This window comes from Gopherus flavomarginatus, chromosome 5 (assembly GCF_025201925.1).
Source record: "Gopherus flavomarginatus isolate rGopFla2 chromosome 5, rGopFla2.mat.asm, whole genome shotgun sequence".
NCBI classification, from domain to species: domain Eukaryota; kingdom Metazoa; phylum Chordata; order Testudines; family Testudinidae; genus Gopherus; species Gopherus flavomarginatus.
The window spans coordinates 53,588,405-53,608,947 of record NC_066621.1 but is presented as its reverse complement, the minus strand read 5'-3'; the positions used below and the strand labels follow the sequence as shown (position 1 = coordinate 53,608,947).

At 38.7% G+C, this 20,543-nt stretch overlaps 1 protein-coding gene across 1 annotated transcript in view; it reads left to right on the top strand.

Annotated features, from left to right (window-relative positions):
- Positions 1-20,543, top strand: part of GTF2H1 (general transcription factor IIH subunit 1) — a 40,003-nt gene that overhangs the window by 3,151 nt on the left and 16,309 nt on the right. Inside the window, exons 2-9 of the mRNA XM_050955815.1 lie at positions 1,718-1,886; positions 3,940-4,132; positions 8,937-9,099; positions 9,829-9,922; positions 12,654-12,803; positions 14,262-14,341; positions 15,937-16,067; positions 18,991-19,078. Of these exons, the coding sequence (XP_050811772.1) occupies positions 1,733-1,886; positions 3,940-4,132; positions 8,937-9,099; positions 9,829-9,922; positions 12,654-12,803; positions 14,262-14,341; positions 15,937-16,067; positions 18,991-19,078 (1,053 nt within the window). The 5' untranslated portion in view covers positions 1,718-1,732. The remainder of the gene's footprint in view (positions 1-1,717; positions 1,887-3,939; positions 4,133-8,936; positions 9,100-9,828; positions 9,923-12,653; positions 12,804-14,261; positions 14,342-15,936; positions 16,068-18,990; positions 19,079-20,543) is intronic.

Below are 20,543 nucleotides of genomic sequence, written 5' to 3'. Positions count from 1 at the left end.
CTACTTTTGAGTAGTTTGCAGACAGTTATGTCTTTAAAGTGCAGTTATAACAGAGGCATAAAAGCAAAAGTAGCAGCAATGACCAAAAAAGAAAAAAAGAACAGAAAAACACTAAAGTAGTGCATTCAGTTTCCAAGACAATGGAACAAGCCGCTTGTGGGATATTATGCATTCAGAAGCTGCATACTGCAAAGTACTGTGCCAGAAACATTAAGTCTTTGTTAGAAAAACCAGTAACAGCTGATATTTTACCAAGTATTCTAGTGATTACCACAGTTTTGTCACAAACAGGCAGAAATCATATACGCGCCCAATACGGCAACATTAAAGTCAATATCAAACCTGTTGATTTGGTTCTGGATCAAAACCTAAGTGCAAATACATCTTACTACTAAACATCTTCTCTCATAAATATGGTACTTAACACTTGTCTGATTGCTCAGCTTGTAAGATTTTCACTGAGCAGAGGTGCTGTCATTACTGATTATCCATATAGATGTTCACGTTTAAAACAATCAGATTTTTATTTTCAAAGTTGTACAGTATTTAAAATCCAGGTAAAAAACATATCCATAAGTAAGTATAAATGGATATGTATATTGATTTCTGATCCCTATTCTTAATACGTGGTAAAATATGGTACAGATGTTCTTTTAAAGTATCGTAGATCTTGGCATTTAAAAAAACATGTAAATGTGCATATTCTAAGCATTAAAGGATTTCTAAAACTACTTAATACACTGGTAGCAAAGTGAGGAGGGGGCAGTAAAGTACATTGCAAATAAACTGCAGGAGTAGGATGGGAATAAAATGTTTTAAAGGATATAGTACAGAAGGAAACTTCATGTCATTCTGATAGGAATGAAATTTGTAGTGATGGAATATAGTAAAGTTTGTATGTTGCTATTTATCTGTTCTCTTGAGAAATTTAAGATTAGGAAAACTATAAAGGAAAAAAGACATTGGCACTCCCATTATCCTTCTTCCCAATTACAGAAGGGCTTACTGATGTCAGTGACAACACTCTCATTCTTTCTGTGGATGCAAGATTAGATCCTGAGTATTTTTGGAACAAAATAAATAGGCCAGTTAAAATTATGATTGTGTCTGAAGTCTCATTCAAATCTTGCATGGTAATCAGTGGATCGTGCTGAAGGAAGGGGAAAGTAACTAGTTCATCTTTTTATTTGGGAGGTACGGTTGCAAGAACCTGTAAGTCTACAATACTTTCGTCCCTCTCCCCTTCCAAGTAGTTTTAACATATAAAGTTCCTATCACAAAAGGAAAGCACTATGAAATGCCACCAGAGATGCTCTCTGAGGTATAAGCGCTCTTCACAGCTTGACAAACGGGTAAAGAAACACAAAAGAGAAATAGAAAATATAGGAATGAAATGATATGTAGGTGTAGCTGGAGCGCAAGGCGGATTGGAACAGACATCTAAGTATAATATGGCTGTGGATTGTTATATTTGTGTATGATTATTTTATTTAATCTGAAAAAGTTTGACTGCATGTATAAAGTGGAGTTCAGAGTGTGTGTCTGATAAGGCTTGGACAATGACTGTATGCTGCTGTTAGTTTACAGAATAAGTATTTAAGTGCAAATGCAAGTTTTGATGCATTGAAACAAGTTGGAATACTGGAAAAAATCTGTCAATGGAAATACTGTACTAATTGCTATTGAATTAACTAACTGTACCATGTGCTTTTAATAGCACCTTATAGCCATCATGGCAACATCATCTGAGGAAGTGTTACTGATAGTAAAGAAAGTACGTCAAAAGAAACAGGATGGGGCTCTCTACCTTATGGCTGAAAGGATAGCATGGGCACCTGAAGGCAAAGATCGATTCACAGTCAGCCATATGTATGCAGATATAAAATGTAAGTGAAAGCTCTTTCTATTTCTCTTGTATGCAAATTTTTAGTAAATATTTAAATAAGATTCAAATATTTTTTACATGTATTTGGCCAATTTGGGCATTTCATTAGATGATTCTTTCTGACAAACATGAGTGGATCCAGAAGTAAATTGCAGGCATGAAAGATTCTGCAATTCAAAAGTTTTTCAGGTGTTTTTAATATAGATCCCAAATTTCTTAAATATTTCTTTCATTTTCCCAAGTTGCTAGCAATCTCTGCAATAGCTTGGAAGCAGAAATATGTACTGTAGTCTAATGGAAAATCACCTAGGCCGTATCTTTTTTGGGAGGATACAGGATTTATGGGGTCTAAGAGGGAACTACCTAACCCAGGGGTAGGCAACCTATGGCACGCGTGCCAAAGGCAGCATGCGAGCTGATTTTCAGTGGCACTCACAATGCCCGGGTCCTGGCCACCGGTCCAGGGGTCTCTGCGTTTTAATTTAATTTTAAATGAAGCTTCTTAAACATTTTAAAAACCTTGTACTTTATATACAACAATAATTCAGTTATATATTATAGACTTATAGAAAGAAACCTTCTAAAAACATTTAAATGTATTACTGGCATGCGAAACCTTAAATTAGAGTGAATAAATGAAGACTTAGCACACCACTTCTGAAAGGTTGCCAACCCCTGACCTAACCTATTTTCGGCTAATTAGGATGTGCATCTAGCTCAGTGACAGTTTATTCTATAAAAACCCAGCTCACTGTTAGGTATAAATTGATTAATGTTTAGTAGAGTTATGTAGTGTGATGGTTTATTATACTAGCCTTTCATTTGTGGAAATCTAGATTAAAATCTGATATACAGTGGGGTCACTGCTGAAAATAAGTTCATTCATATCATCTGTGTCCTCCAAAATTACTTGACAGTTTGGCTCGACTAGTAATATTGTTCAGTAAACATCCACAACTGAAATAGTAGTGTAGTGTAAGTGAAAACTGAGTTTCCATAGTGCCTGCTTGTGCTGTGCCTGCATGAGAGTAGTGCTTTCTGTCCATACTCAATACTAAAAACACAAACTCTTGCAAATTGCATATATCTTTTTCTGTCTGTAGCCCTAGAACATATGCTGTCTAAATTCATATATGATTGTTACAACATTTTTAAAAGTTGTGTGGCTGTTAATCAATGCTGAGTCAAAACTCTAAAATTCAGTGCTCTCTAACAGATATCTGATTAATAACAATTTAGAAAGTCTGTTCACCTATTTTATAACTAGAAGTAGTGTGAGGATATTATCCTCTCCAGCTATTGAGCCTATCATAGCATTTACATATTGTAGTTTAGAAGACTGGAGGGGGAGGTATCAGTTCTTGCAGACATTGAGTAAATAGAGTAACATTCTCTCAAATTCCAGTCTTTACATCTGTAGGCATAGCGACAATCATAGGAAGCTGAAAGATGCTCCCTTTATTGTTTGTGGGATCAGATCTTGAGGTGTGGTAGGGCAGCTTATGCTGGCTTTAGGGAAGCAGTGCAAATAGGACAATGCCTCCATGTAGAAGCAGGTAGATATGCACCATGGGCAGTGTAGATCTCCCATAGTTGATCCTATATCTACTTTTTCTCAGTGGCTATGGGAAAAGAGGAAGGGCTCAGGCATCCTTATGCCTTAGTGATCTCCATCTGCTCTAAGCAGTGCCTTGGGGCTATTGCTAGGCCCTGCAACTTGGAGGGACCTGAGGGCTGCTCTGAGTTTTGCTAGAAAACTGGCAAAGGTGGAACATAAAGGTGGCCAAGGAGTACTCTGCTGCAGCTCAGGATCTGGGCCTCTCAGAATGTCTTTGGTTGCAGTGGGGAAAGTGAGATGCAGCTTTTAAAGCTAACCTGTAAAGGCAGCTTCATGATTCACTTCCAGGGCTAGAAGAAATGTGCTATAATGCCACCAGTGTGGGATATCAGGATTTAATTGGATGATGCAGACAACAGCATATAAATGCTTTGGGGAGAAAGTTTGTTATGTAAATGTACTTCTATCACTAATTGCTGTTCTTTATATTTTCTAGGCCAGAAAATCAGTCCTGAAGGAAAGGCTAAAATTCAGCTACAGCTGGTACTGCATGCAGGGGACACAACCAACTTCCACTTCTCTAATGAAAGCACAGCAGTGAAGGAGCGAGATGCAGTGAAGGACCTTCTTCAGCAACTGTTACCCAAATTCAAGAGGAAAGCAAATAAAGAACTTGAGGAAAAGAACAGGTAAAGTGGCAGGGGAGAAGAAGATCTTCAAAAAGGAATCTGTCAATTTCCCCTCTCTAATTACAACATAAATGTTTCTTGTGACTTGTGAACAGTTCTTGAGCTGTATTGCTGTAGCACAAGAGTGCTTGTTTTGTTCTACTTCAGTAAATATCTGGTGGCTTTAGATTCTGGTGAAATTCCTCTGAGCATGTTTTCATGTTACAGGACTTACGTAAGCAAGCCATTTATTTTGTTAAAAGCTTTGTGACTAATCTGTTACCTCATAAGGATCAATGGATTTCAGAGAAAGAGACTAGAAATTACTTCCTTGCAGCAGACAAGCAGAGCAAGACAAATGATGCATTGGAATCTATTCATTTCCTCCCCAACCCTGGACTACAAATACTTTTTCTATCCAATAGTTTCCTTCCTAAATTGAACATGGCTATACCATTTTTCTAAATAGACTTGTGTTCAGCAGGGCGGCAAATAAGGCTTGAGTGCACAGTTCATTAAATATTACGGTATTTTTAAAGAGTAAGAACAGTTGTTTAATTTTAAAGTATTGGAAAACACTCTCCAGTTTTGTGTTTAAAGAAAACTATTTGAATTTTTCCTCATGGTATTCATTTAGAAAGGACACGATGGAGGGTTTATAGGCTAGAATTTGCCATTTCATTAGTAATTAGGCTTTTTTTTTTTAAAACTACTCATTTCTAAATAACCTCAAACTCTGATTTCTGTCTACTTCTGTAGTATTTCTAGATTGGAATTTCTGATAGGTAATGTGAGAATGAGTAAGAAATTCTTCTTTAACTGTCTTGACATAACATGTGAAGTGCAATAAATACACTGCCTACAAAAAAACGAAACATAGGCTATTTGAGTTCTTGTCTATATCTATCTATCTGCTTACTGAGTGTGTGCTTGGACTGGAGTCTTTTTTGGCCAGCATTGTTTTTTGGGGCTGCACTTGCACATTGAGTGTCCTTGTACCAAGGACATGAAGAGCAGAGTGGGTCTCCCTGCCGCTTAATTCCTTCTCACCATCCATAACTGCAAAATGGAGCTCCTCAGTGTCCAGGTCTCAATGCTACCTTTTTCATAGTCTCTCTCTAGATATAATTAGTCCTAGGATAGTTACTTGATTAGTTTAGAAATTTTTACCTTCCTTATTTTGATTCCTTCCCTCCCCCCGAACCTCTGATCAGGATGCTCTTGTCAGTACTGAGGATTAAATTACATGGCTTCAGGTATTGTCCCTTTTGCCAGGCAGCAATTCCAGCTAACAGTGGGCATCCCAGATTCCTTTTTGTGTTGGAAAGGCTCATATCTCTGACAAACAGTCACTGTGCGAGTCTGTTGTTGGGTGAAAGTTCCTGTCAGAGCTCCTCCCAATGTCAATACCCATCATTGCAGGGTTTCTTCCAGTCCTGCACTTCCTTTTGTTGGCTGCTCTGTTCTGCAGTGGTCGTCGTTGTCTTCGAGCAACCTGGCGCTATGGCCTGATCACACTTAAAGTTCAGTCTCTCCCTTGGATCGTAAAGGTCCAACCAGAAGGTCAGACTAACAATTCTTCTGTCCCTTTTGGGTTACTCTTCAGCCCACTTTCTAGATTCTGTTCTCAGCCCCATCTGGGCCACCTTTAAATTAGAGCTGTCAAGCAATTAAACAAATTAATTGAAATTAATCACTTTTAATCGCACTGTTTAAATAAATGGTATTCTATTTAATATGCTAGGATGTTTTGTCCATTTTCAAATATTGATTTAAATTACAACACAAAGTGTACAGTGCTCACTTTATTTTTTATTACAAATATTTGCACTGCAGGAAAGATAAACAAAAGAAATAGTATTGCAATTCACCTCATACAAGTGCTGTAGAGACTGGTGCAGGGAGACTGAGCTCACCAGGCCTTGGTTCTCTATGGGGTACCCCCAGAGTGAGGGGCCAGTCGGGGGCAATGGAACACAGGAGGGTAGTCCCCAGAGCAAGGAGCCAGCCAAAGACAATAGAGTGTAGAGGGAGGTTGGTCCCCAGAGCGAGGGTCTGGCTGGGGGCAGTGGGGCACAGCGGGGTCAGGATCCCTTCCTCTCCACCGGAGCTGGGATGGGAGCCACTTCCTCTTCTCGCCTCTTCCTGTCCTCCGGAGACAGATTGGGTTACTGCACCTGGCCGGGCACTGTAGGGTCCCTCTACAGCCGATGCCTCCTTCCCCTCCCAGAGGTATGCAATTAATACTGTTAAAAATATTAACATGTTAATTTTTGTTTTCAGTTAGTCACAGTCATTAACTGTAATTAATTGACAGCCCTACTTGAAATCCTTGCCTGTGGCTGTAATACAGCACTGATTTTTAGGCTGCTTTTCCTGGACCCATTTTCATAGTAGGGTTCCTCCACAGTGTGTCTCATTCCAAGGACCTCCCTGCTTCTTGCAGACTCATAGCTCAAGGCCTCCCATAGGAGCTTAACTTGCTCCCTGTGGGTCCTTATCCCTCCAAGAGTTTCTTGCTGTCTGTGGCCTCTGGCACAGCTTCCTCTCCAACTGTTCTCTCTCAAGCCTTTTTATGAGGCCCAGATGTTCAGCTTACTATCACCTGATCCCATTAGTCCAGCCAACCCCCTCAAGTAAAGTTAATTATGCCCAAAGGACTTTAAAGATTTGAGAGGTGCATCTTACATTTTTTTTTGTTGGAGGCTGGTTGCATTGAGTCGTTTAATTCAGGCAGGGCAGACCCCCCCTGGACAAAATAGGGAAGACCTCATACTTATGCCAAACAGAGATCATCATCTGGTACCTTATTTCACCAGAGAGCCTCAAAAGCTTCAAAGAACAAGGCAGCATTTTCAAAGAAGGAGCTCTTCTGCCTTGGCTATGACGTCATCCCATTCTCCATCCATATCTAAACTATTATTTCAATGGGTTGGTTGAGAGTCGCTCTGATCAGTCTACTGGATCAATATCTTTCCTTCTTGTGCCACACTAATTTACGCTGCTAAATGGAAAAGATCCAGGATTTGCTGTGAACAATGTGAATTACAGCCTATTGACTACAAGCTCCCTCCTGGTTTGAATTGCTTGCTTGGTCTAAAGAGTTTGTGACTGTTGATTAGCTCTGTTAGAGTGCACCTCATAGCCTCTTTTGCTTATTACACCTTCCCCAACCCCCATTGAAAACTACAGTTTTTTCCCACCTCCTTGTGGTGAAATTCCTTAAAGGCCTTTTATATGTTTTTCCATCAGTAAGGAAACCTCTCGATCCATAGGACCTTAATGGAGTTGTGGCATACTTAATGCTCTTCCCCTCCTCCCATTTGAACCCTTAGCCCCTTGCTTGACTTAGCTTTGAAAACATCCTTTTTACTAGCAGTTACATCAGCTAATTAGAGTTGGGGCAATGCAGGCTCTTAAGACAGGACCTCCCTATACATATTTCTTAGAGATAAGGTATTCCTTACACTCCATCCCTTGTTCTTGCCCAAATGATTCACTTACCAATATTTTTCCCTAAGTCGCATAATAATCAGGGGGAGGTTAGGCTGCACACCTTAAATTATTTACAGAAATCTATCCATTTATTTGCAGAAGACTAAATCCTTCAGGACCTCTCTGAATCAATTTACAGCATTTGCTGAGAGAATGAAAGGTTGAGCAGCATCAGCCCAGAGACTATCCATGTGTGTTTCAGTCAATATTAAGATTTGTTACAAATTAGCTAGTTTAGATACCCAACAGCTTCCTGGCAAAGCATGCCAATTTCAGACACCTGAAAAGAAGTTATTTGTGGTTCAATCCATACTTTAGCAAACTTGCTCCCTGGTAGAAGCATTGAGGTCTGATGCTATGCTGCAATCTTTACATAAACACCAGGCACCTACCTACTTGCATCAGGTCATTGCTTGTGAGTCACCAAGAATGGAATATATATCTACAACCACTTAAGGAAAAGAAAAAGTTCTTGGAAATGTGTTTTCCATGTATATTCCGTGACCCATCCTTCTTCCCTGCTATTATGGAGTCCTAGAACATCTGGATTCTGTGATGATGAAGGAAATAGTGGCAGTTGGGCATGCTCTGCCCTTTATATCCTTGGAACAGGAGCATCAGGACACTCAGGGTGCATGTGCAGCCCCACTGGACAGTGCTGGCCAAAAGACTAAGACTCCGATCTCAACCACGTGGGCACCAGGAGTGACTATAGATTGACAATAGCTTTCAAACTCCAGTTACTATAAGACAAGTAACTTTTCTTCTTTTTGTGGCCACCATCTTGTATTAACTTCTTTCTAGGGATCACCATTTTTCCCCATTAAAACTATCCCCCGTCCAGCAGCTTTGCTTCTGTTTAGGGCTTGTCTACACAAGGACATTCAGAAAAGTTAAGATGAATCAACTAAAGGTATGAAATTAAAGTGCATGAATTAAAGCACATTAAACCTGAGTGGACTCTTCTTAAGTGAGGATTAAGCTACAGCAAACTACGGCCATTTTACTTCTGAATGAGTGACCATACAGGGGTTTAATGCCTTTTAAACTAATGCTTGTGAACTTCACAACTTCAGTTGATTTTTCTTCACTTCCCTGAGTGTCCCCATGCAGACAAACCCTTAGTCTCTTCCCCTTTGGCCAATATGAATAGCAGTACTGGCCTCAATATCTCACTTGTACAACTAATTATAACTTATTTGAGAATGCTGTGCGTTTCTTACCTCGCTATGATCTGTTCCCTTCAGGAACCCATATAACTTATTGACACAGAAATCCTGCTGAATTAGTGTGGAATGTTTCAATTTTATTCAATACATTCTTTTACTAGAATGCTGCAAGAAGATCCTGTTTTGTTTCAGCTTTATAAAGACCTCGTTGTGAGCCAAGTAATTAGTGCCGAAGAATTCTGGGCCAACCGTTTAAGCTTGAACTCTGTGGATAATTCTGTGGCACCTAGTAAGCAGGATGTGGGCATCTCTGCAGCTTTTCTGGTATGTTTGACCTACAGAATGGATGGATTTTAAAACAAAAACATTTATTTCTTAGCTAGACTTTCTCTGTAAAATGTGGATGAATTAAAATTGAAATTCCCCACTTCTAAACAGGAGTATTCATTATCTTTCCATAGTCTCAGAAGCTAAGCCAGTCTCCTTGTCAGTGCAGGATTTTTCTCTGCATATACCTTCAAGTGTTCTGTCTGGTCTATTTATAAAAGTCATAAGAAAAGAGGTTTCCTCTATTTCCTGTTACACTTCCATATTCTGCTATACCTCCGTCTGAAAGATTTTCCCCTTCAATTTCATTCTCTTACTCCTTGTATGATACTTCCTCTGCCCTTTTTCTTTACCTTCAGGTATTCGTATGCTATCATTCACCCTCCCCTTGAGAAGAGATTAGCCAAGAAATGTGTGTATTCAGTCCTTTTAATATTTATTGATAAATCATTCTTCCACCTGAAAAGACAATTTTGCAGTGAAAGACATTTGCTGTGAGCAAATAAATTAGTGTCCTTAAGGGACAATCAAAGCTGCTCTTCATTTTGTACTGTGGCTTAAAAAACAAACAATCCACTCTGCTACTTCTGTTTTTGTTTATATAGATTAATTCTCTCTTACAGCTATCGTACATGTGGGTTCACATATTTTTGTTTTAACAAGGTTTTAACTCAACATATACGGTTTTACCCAGTTTATGACAATATTATTATGTTGTTTCCGCAGGCTGATGTTCGGCCTCAAACTGATGGCTGCAATGGTCTGAGGTATAACTTAACTTCAGATATTATTGAATCCATATTCAGGACGTATCCTGCAGGTAGGCAGAAAAATCAATACGTATGTGATACAAAGCACTCTAAATTGATTTTATTAGGTATTATCATTGGAAGACTAGAGGGTTAGTCCTACACTTGTTTCTGTTGGTAAAACGTGCAGTGCTTCTGCACATTCCCTCATACTCTCTTCTGCACTGCTTGTATGGTCTTACTTCCTTACTTCAGTGTTTTTTTGGGTAGGTTCTGGAAATATTTTAAGTATGGCTGTTGATTAATCGACGTTAACTCATGCAATTAACTCAAATTAATCGCGATTAAAAATAATTACAGTTAATTGCAGTTTTAATCACACTGTTAAATAATAGAAAACCAATTGAAATTTATTAAATATTTTTGGATGTTTTTCTACATTTTCAAATATATTGATTTTAAGTACAACATCCAATACAAAATAGACAGTGCTTACTTTGTTTTTATTACAAATATTGGCGCTGTAAAAATGGCAAACAAAAGATAGTATTTTTCAATTCACTTCATACAAGTACTGTAGTACAATCTCTTTATTGTGAAAGCAGAACTTACAAGGTGTAGATTTTTTTTGTTACATACCTGCACTCAAAAACAAAATGTAAAACTGTAGAGCCTACAAGTCCACTCAGTCCTATTTCTTGTTCAGCAAATTGCTAAAACAAACAAGTTTGTTTACATTTACAGGAGATAATGCTGCCTGCTTCTTATTTACAATGTCACCAGAAAGTGAGAACAGGCATTCACATGGCACTTTTGTAGCCAACATTGCAAGGTATTTATGTGCCAGATATGCTAAACGTTCATATGTGCCTTCATGCTTTGGCCACCATTCCAGAGGACATGCTTCCATGCTGATGATGCTCATTAAAAAATAATGCATTAAATAAATTTGTGACTGAATTCCTTGGGGGAGAATTGTATGTCTCCTACTCTGTTTTACATGCATTCTGCCATATATTTCCTGTTATTGCAATCTCTGATGATGACCCAGCACAAGCTGTTTGTTTGAAGAACACTTTCACTGCAGATATGACAAAACTCAAAGACGGTACCAATGTGAGGTTTCTAAAGATAACCACAGCACTCAACGCAAGGTTTAAGAATCTGAAGTGCCATCCAAAATCCGAGACGGATGAGGTGTAGAGCATGCTTTCAGAAGTCTTAAAAGAGCAACACTTCAATGCAAAAATTACAGAACCTAAACCACCAAGAAAGAAAATCAACCTTCTGCTGGTAGCATCTGACTCAGATGATGATAATGAACATGCATTGGTCCATACTGCTTTGGATGGTTATCGAGCAGAACCCGTTATCAGCATGGATGCATGTCCTCTGGAATGGTGGTTGAAGCATGAAGAGACATATGAATCTTCAGTGCATCTGGCACATAAATATCTTGCAATGCCGGCTACAACAGTACCATGCGAACACTTGTTCTCACTTTCAGGTGATATTGTAAACAAGAAGTGAGCAGCATTATCTCCTGCAAATGTAAACAAACTTGTTTGTCTGAGCAATTGGCTGAACAAGAGGTAGAACTGAGTGGACTTCGTTTTATTTTTGAATGCAGGGGTTTTTTTGTACATACACCTCTACCTCAATATAATGTGGTCTTGGGGAGCCAAAAATCCCTACCGTGTTATATATGAAACGCCGTTATATCGGGGTAGTGGTGGCAGGGCTGCAGCAGTGATTTGGGGAGCCCCAGGCCCTTTAAATCACCGGTAGAGTCCCGCTGCAGCAGCCCCGGGTAGCAGCGGCAGGGCTCCAGTGGTGACTTAAAGGGCCTGGGGCTCCCCACAGCAGCCGGAGCACCGGACCCTTTAAAGCTCTGCCGGAGCCCCGCTGCTATCATGCTATATGCGAACCCCTGTTATATTGGGTCGCGTTATAGCGGGGTAGAGGTGTAATTCTACATTTGTATGTTCAGTGTCCATGATAGAGATTGCATTACAGTACTTGTATTAGGTGAATTGAAAAATACTATTACTTTTGTTTTTTGCAGTGCAAATATTTGTAATAAATATAAAGTGAGCACTGTACACTTTGTATTGTGTTGTAATTGAAATCAATATTTGAAAATATAGAAAATATCCAAAACTATTTAAACAGTATTGTATTGTTTAAGAGTGCGATTAATCATGCAATTAATCATGATTATTTTTTAATCGCTTGACAGCCCTAATTTTAAGGCTTGAGGCTGAAGAGAGACTCTTGAATTATTCAGTTTGCTTTGCCTTTAAGCTATGAGTAAATGTTCATTCTCAAGTGTCACTTTCCATTTGAAGGATTTATTTTAACTACTCTAAAATTTTCTGAGAGATTGTTGGTAAATTATCTGATTTACAAATGCTAGATTGGACCCTGATACTGACATTAGTTTGATCAGTCCTGGATGAAAAAGAACCAGTCCATCTTGGGAACAACACGGAAGGATTCCTCTTAAATTACTAGACTTCGGACATTTAAAATTTTTCAGAGGTGCCCAGCTATACCATTTTCAAAGTTTATATGTTATTGGTATTTGTTTCCAATACATTATAAGCATTGTTGGGCATATCAGAACTTGTATTTGTTGCATAAATTGGCATCTTTTTAAAATCCAAACTCCTTATCTTTTTAGTAAGTTGTGTGGGTTTATGCCTATTCAAGATAAGCTTTGGTCATTTTCCAGTACATACTGACAGGTAAAACAGTATCTTGAATTGAAAAATAGCTTATAAGCACTTTGTTTTTTTGCAGTAAAAGTGAAATATGCAGAAAATGTTCCACATAATATGACAGAAAAAGAATTCTGGACACGATTTTTTCAGTCTCACTACTTCCATCGAGATAGGCTGAATACAGGCTCAAAAGACCTCTTTGCTGAATGTGCCAAAATGGATGAAAAAGGTAAGCTTTTCTTTCTCTGCAACAGGTGATTGTGGTGTTAGGCACAATATAGTGAAACTTCAAAATTAATTAAAAAAAAATAAAGCTACGTTTTTGAAAGCCACATTAATCAGATAAAACCTACATTCTCATTTTTAAAAGTAATGTATTTGTCCTGTTGTTTGATAAATGCTGCAAGATGTCAGGAGCCAAGACCTATGATGTAATCTTTAGACAGTGTTGATCAGGCTGAATGTTTATATATTTACAGTATCTGATTATGGAAGACATTTCAGGTCCCATACTAAAATGCTTAGAAACAAATTACTGCTTAAGATGCCAGCACTGGAAACTCCTTTTATGCACAACTCATGCAGCATAGATAATGTCAGTGAAAGCTTCCTCATAATGTACAGTCAAGGGGCCTTAACCGTACCTCTGACTGGGTGGGCATAGTTTTTGTTCACAGGACTATTTATTCTGTGGTGTCTCTGAGACTCGCAACAGATGTGGGTTTTGTGATAAATCAGTTCTCTAGAAAGTGGATAAAGATTGGTTTCTTTCACAGGCCACTTGAATATGTTCTTCTTTTTATTGACCATCACAGTTCTGGGCCATATTTGAAACAAGGATCTAGAGGTGAAAGACTTCAAAGTTATATTCTGAAAATGTCATCTTCTCTTGATACATGTGTATAATCCATGAATGACACACACACACGGAGAGAAGACTAGATCCTTTAATATACTAATAAATATTGAATGCTTTTCATTCTGATAGTGTCCTTCATATGACAATCCCAAAGCAAACAAAAGCCATACATCATCATCAGATGGGTAAAGTGATCCATAGAAAGGTTAACCATTGATGAATTACTAGAAAATGTTTCGAACTGTGGCGGGGGAAGTATCTGGAACGAGTTAGAATAATTCCTGCAATAATTTTTAGTCTGTATTTTTGAAAGACTGATTTTAATGATAGATGCCGTAAAGGGCTGAAAGTTAGTGCACATAATAGCACTTGGACACATGCAAAACCTTCTGACACTACCCTTTTTCCCAACCATGCAACATATTCAAAGGATTTAAAAAAAATTATTGTACTTTGTAGAAATACCTGTGTTCTAAAATAGATACAGCCTTGGTTTTTTGATACCTGTAGTGTTAAGTTCACTGGTTCCTGCAAACCCATATAATCCAAAATGCATCAGATATCTTACATGTTGGTTGTTTAAAGTTTAAACTACAAATTCAAGCTTAGCAACCACTAGTGCTGTTTTAGAAATAAATTTTCTGCATGTATATTGGTGTCTAATAGTAATTTAGTACTATATGTTTAAGAAAATTATGGAATCATAGCAAGGTACTGAAGTCCAGATAACTTTTGAGGGTTACGTTTTATCAACCCTTAGTGTTGACAGATACTCTCGTTTAGATACTACTTTACATGATAACATTTATATTTTTTTTCTTCTCATAGGATTAAAAACAATGGTATCTCAAGGGGTGAAAAATCCACTGCTAGATTTAACTGCCTTGGAGGATAAATCGTTAGATGAGGCAAGTACAGAGACTTTAAAACAAAAAAAGTAAAAGTTCCTACATTTTAAAACTGGATCACCTTATCAGCTTAAAAAAAGGACCACAAACAATACTAAAATACAACTTTCCACTGAATAACTTCTGGTGCCTAATGCTAATTTGTCACTGAATTTCTCTTCTTTGTGGTGATGTTCTGGGTCTGATTCTAATCACATCAGCTCTACACCAGTGTAACTGCACAGAGTTACTTCTGCTATACATTGGGGTAGGTGGATGGAGAATCAGCACTTGTATTCTCAGTCTGTGTGCTGTGCAGCTTTTCTTTATTCTATGGCGCTGCATTACGTCAGCTGGCTTCCTAAGCATACTGGTATAAGATCTGACTTTGCTTCTAGAAGCATTTTGGTACAGCTTTTTCATTTTAAAATAGACATCCCCTTATTTAATCCTTACCATTTAGTGGCTACCTGGCATTGGTAAACAGGAATCCTACACTACAGAAGATTGAGTTCAAAGCAGGGCTTTGAAGCGGAACCTGGAGTGCAGAGCAGCTCTGGAACAGTGGAGCTGCAGGTTTTTACCTGGAGCTGAAGCGGAGCTGGAGCACAGCTCCCAAGCCCTAGTTCAAAGTGAAGATAAATATAAAAGTTACCACATTTTTGGTCAAACGTATTTACTTAAAATAAAATTAAAACTATAGACATTTCTTCATAGCAATTTAAAATATTAAATACCAAATAGTTTGCACCACATACAGCATAAGACATGTTTGATAGCTCCAAAGATACCATTGACTTAATGGGTAGAACTGAAGAATTAGTAGCTAGAATCAAGAGTTCAAATTAGTACAACTTGATATTGTTTTACAGGGATATAAGCTGTATCCCCAAGAACTTAATAAAATTTAAAACAAGATGACAGATTTGGTGAATGACATTCCTAGTTATTTGTTTACTACTGAAAATGTAATAGTCCTTGGCCTGCTGGATTTCTACAAACTTCTGTAAGAATTTGGTAATTGCAGGTAACAGTTTGAAAATAAAGAATTCACATTTATACATAGGTTTACATGTTCAAAGTGCAAAACAAACATTAATCCTCTCAACGTCCCTCTGAGGTTGGGAAGAACTATCCCCAGTGTACAAATGGGGAAACTGAGGCAGAGGTGAAGAGGTCACACTGCACGTAAGCAGTAGAGCCAGGATTAGGACCCTGAGGACTCCCAGTACTATGTATAGTCCTCTAGACCACACTGCAATGCTGTTCATTCAGTAAAGCCCAGAAAATGGGAAATGCAGAATCACTGCTACATGTCTGATCTAATGGAAAATAGGGAATAGTCTCACTTTTTTAGACCTGCAGACTTGAAGGACAGAAGGGACCAACATGAACATCTAGTGTGACCTCCTGCACATTGTAGACCACAGAATTTCACCTACCCCCTCCTGTAATAGACCCCTAACCTTTTGTTGAGTTACTGAGGACCTCAAATCGTGGCTTAAAGACTTCAAGTTACAGAGAATTCACCATTTACATTAGTTTAAACCTGCAAGTGACCCCTGCTGCATTTAGTTTGGAATAACCTAACAAACTGTTAATTACTTTACTTGCAGGGTTATGGTGTTTCCTCTGTGCCATCCACATCAAACTCCTCAAAGTCCTTAAAGGAGAGTAGCAATGCTGCCATTATAAAACGCTTTAATCATCACAGTGCCATGGTCCTTGCAGCTGGGCTCAGAAAACAGTAAGTTTCAGCACAGGAAAAAACTCTTAGAACTGATGAATAACTCAAACTGGAAAATTTAACCAATGTTATCTTGAAGCCTGTTGAATATTATGATCTAAACACAAATCTGATAGCGTGGATTCCATTTTTACTTTTAAAATTCCTTTCAATGTATAAGGCCATGCCAACCACCAAAATTAAAGACGTGTTATTTTTGCACAAGGTGGTGTAAAATATTGCAGGCTGGAAATACCTTTCTATATTCCTCTTCTGTACTGAATCTCAAACATGGAATTTTTTTTTCATGTTTTATTTAAAAAAAAAAAAAAAAAAAAAGTACCTTGACTTTCTAAAGTTTCACCTTAGAGAATATTTGACAACCTCATTCAAACTATAGCCCAAATTAAGGCCTAGAAGGCTATGAGTGTAGTGAAATTGGTCCAGTTTTGCCATGCAGAGGGATAAATTGGTTGAATGCAAGGACCTCACATGGAGTTCATACCACCTGCACATTGAGCATAGCTCTGTAGGGGCTTCCTATATTGCAGTGTTCAGGAGGAGGGGACAGAAGAGCCAGGGCAACTGGATCTACTAGTGCAGATTCACGAGCCAAACCTTAGAGATGCAAGGTGGCTCAGTTACAAGTCTGTTGCAGTAGTGGCTGCTGCGCAGCCCAGGAGGGATTCCTTCTCTACCTGAGTCCTGCAAAACTCACCCAACTATAGTCAACTTATCCAATCTGTTCTTTATGGGGGAACATTTTTCCCCTTAGTGCTTCTATATTTGCTCATATGATGTATTCGTGTTTTCATTTAAATGGAATACTGTATCTTAATAAGCCTTTCTGGGAGGAAACATTCCATTCTACAAAATGCACAAACTGGATGTTAAAGCACCTTTACTTTCCCGTCCTTCTATGTGGGAGTACTTCCTCTTGTATGCACACAGCAGCAGTCACGATCAGAGTGCCAGTTAGAGGGAGAATAGCAGCTCTCGTACCGGGAATGTAGAATGCCCAGCACTCCACATGCCAGACGAGTTTGTGTGGAGATGGCAGTGCAGTGTTGGGCAAGACTTCTTCAGTGTGATACTACAGATGATGATGGAGGTAGTGGATGCAAAGCTTAGAGAAGACCAGGATTGAGGCCCAAGAGAGCTTATATAGAGCAGCTATTCGCACTAAGTAGCCTCACAGAAGAACGTATAGAGTGGCAAGCTGTCCTCCTTACCTATTTCATTGATTTTCAAAAGGCATTTGACAGCCTGCACAGACATACATTGTGAATATTCTTCAGTCCTACTGTATCCCAGCTAAAGTTGTCAATATCATCAAGGCCATGTACAGAGATAAGAAGTGTTCTAAGGGGAACCACCAGACAAGAGCGGTTTAACGTGGAGAGTGGCACAAAATGAGGGCCACATTTTATCACTGCTACTGTTTGGCATGTCATAGACTGGAGAACAAAGTAGTATATTAGCAATACAAAATAGCATGGATAGATGGTAAATGCCTAGAAAGCCTAGATTTTGCTGGTGCTGATTTTGCTGTACTGAACAACACCTCTGAAAAATTACAAACGAATACAACCTAGCAAATATAGCATGCCAAGCAGAACTCAAAACAGACATCTGCTAAAACAAACATACTGGAAACCCAGACATCAAATGGTAACATCACATTTTGAAGGCAAAAACATCAAGAAAGTAGAATAATTCTACCTAGGCAGCACCATAATGGCCAACAGAGACATCAAGAAGGATGTGACATCAAGGATAGGAAAGGCATTCAGAGCATTTATTAAACTTAATATATGGAAATCTAAGATACTCAGAACAAAACTGGGAATTTTCAAACGTAATCTCAGTGCTAACATATGGCCTCGAACTGGAAATCCATCAAAATGTTAGACAGAAAACTAGACCCCTTCTGAAAATAAGTGCCTATGACAGGTCCTGGGCATTTGGTTGGAAATACTTGTTTACAAGCACAGATATATGAGAAATCAGCCACTTGTCCCCAGCAGAATCAGAAGGAATAGCTGTGCTCCGGAAACTAACATGGACTCCCACATGAAGATGTTAAGTAGAAACCAGCTGGTATGAGGAAACAAGGGTATCCAAGAGAAACCCTTAGCAGGAAAGACAGAACAGTAGATCTCAACGCCATAGAGCAGATGGAAGCAGCAGCAAACGACAGAGTAGTCAGGATCGGCTCTATAGTTTTCGCCGCCCCAAGCAGCACACACAATTGCCGCTGCGGACGGCGGGGGACAGTCCGTGTCCCCTCAGGGCAGCAGGCGCGTTTCCGCGGTGACGGCAATTCAGCGGCAGCTTCTATATTTAGCTGTCTGCAGCAGCTTCAGCTAAACATAGAAGCTGCCGCTGAATTGCCGTCACCGCGGAAACGTGCCTGCTGCCCTGAGGGGACACGGACTGCCCCTGCCATCCCTGGGGGCAAAAAAACAGGGACTGCCGACCCTTGAAGATTGCCGCCCCAAGCACCAGCTTGGAATGCTGGTGCTTGGAGCTGGCCCTGAGAGTAGTTATTGCCCTGTGTGCCAACATTTGCACAGGAATGATGTGATGTAACTGCATTAACAGTAGCACACAATGTGTGTGACTTAAGTTTTAGTTGGCAGGAGGACTGCTTCACTGCACTATGGTCCCGTTACCTCCCTGTCTATGTCAGGAGTATGCTATTTTTTTCTTTGTGCAGAGACGAGGAATCCTATCCCATTGGCCTTCATGAACAAAATACTGACCCTTTTTAGAGTGACACCCATAAGTCAGTCATTTAAGTGCAGACCTTTTTGAAAGAAATAATTTGGAATTAAATATATTTTGAAACAGATTAATTTACTACATGTCCTCAGTCTAAATGTCAGTCTCCCACTAGATGACTTATTGTTCACTTCCTTTTAATACTGTGTTTTATTTTAAGAGAAGCACAAAATGATCACTACAGTGAGACCAGCAGTATGGATGGAAACTCCAGGGATTCAGATTTCTTTCAGCCACCAATAAAAAAGGTATGAACAATGTGAGTTTGCCACTGCAATTCCAGCTGAAGTATAGTACTGCAAACAGCTGCATTAAGCATCATCTACTTAAATATATGAAGAGTGATATGATTGTAAAGTATTAATTAAATACAACAGCCTTAAGATGAACATGCTGTTGACAAAGAGCTCTTTAGTTATTTAAATGCAAATAACTTTAATTGATAATACAATCTTCCTGATGTTTTTTTTTTCCTTTCACTGAGTGAACATTGACATTTTTCCCCATACCTTTCTAATGGATCTTAAAATGCATGTTCTGTTCACTGTGTGTGGTTGTATTTATGTATTACTGCTGTAAGTGCCTGAGCACCTTTAGGAGAATATCCAGGCAAAGAATTAAGATAGTAGTAGTTGCAACCACGGCATGGAATTAATATATTGAATACATTGGGGAGGGAATGCATACTTATTACGTATTAGTAAACGGAATGATAATTTGATACTTCAACTTAAAGGGTTGATCTTGCATCAGAATCATTGTGCTCAACTGAAAATGAGTTTCAAATTTAATTGATTATTGGTGCACAAAAATGAGGCAACTATAGTGTTTCTCTTAGATTACTGGAATTATGTAAAATTGCTAAGAAAATAGACTGTTTTGAATGACTGTGTACTGCAATCCAAAAAGCTAAGGGGGGAAACTCCACTAACTTTTAACCTTTGCACATACACTTCCCTCAGTTCCCGCAGAATTACTTGAAATCCACACAAGTAGCAAATAGTTTTTAGAAAATACGCATTGTAGCTTTTGGGGCAGTCACTAGCCCTGACTTCACTGTATGGGGCAGTTTTCAGTGGGAATGAATAACAGAACAGGACTAAAGGAAAATCTCTCTGCACCTAATGGATGAAGAAAGCAAGAGATCTCCAAAGCAGTTTTCATTGTATCATATTTAAGTATACTACTGTTAATGCTCCTTAATATTTTCTACCACAAATGAACACCTTATTTAGCTACATATCTGCACTGGCTCTAGGTTTAAATTCCTGCACTAAGAACATTAACGCTGTTCCTTCCTCTTGTATTAAGTAACATATACACATAAACAGACTACAAAAGGGTTGTTTATGTATGTGTGCGCTTTTCTTTTTAATGAGGTGGCTCTGAATATTAAAAAAAAAATCCTAGTCAGGATCTGCAGAAAAAGTAGTAAAGGACACTAGTACTAAAACATGTGTGTGAACATGTTTTTTTAAAAAGGGAGGGTGGCGGGGAGCTCGGCCCGTGGGATTTCAGTAGAGAATTTACCTAAATATGGCTTCAGTCATGTATTCCCTGTTCATATATTCGTAGAGCAAGTGAGTTTTACTGTCACTGCCTTCAAAACTGTCAGACAATCTTTGACAAGTTTCTGCTTTTACTAAAATTTCTCAAATGCCATTTAAAAAATTATTTGTATAACAAGACAATGATTTTGGAATTCTTAAACAT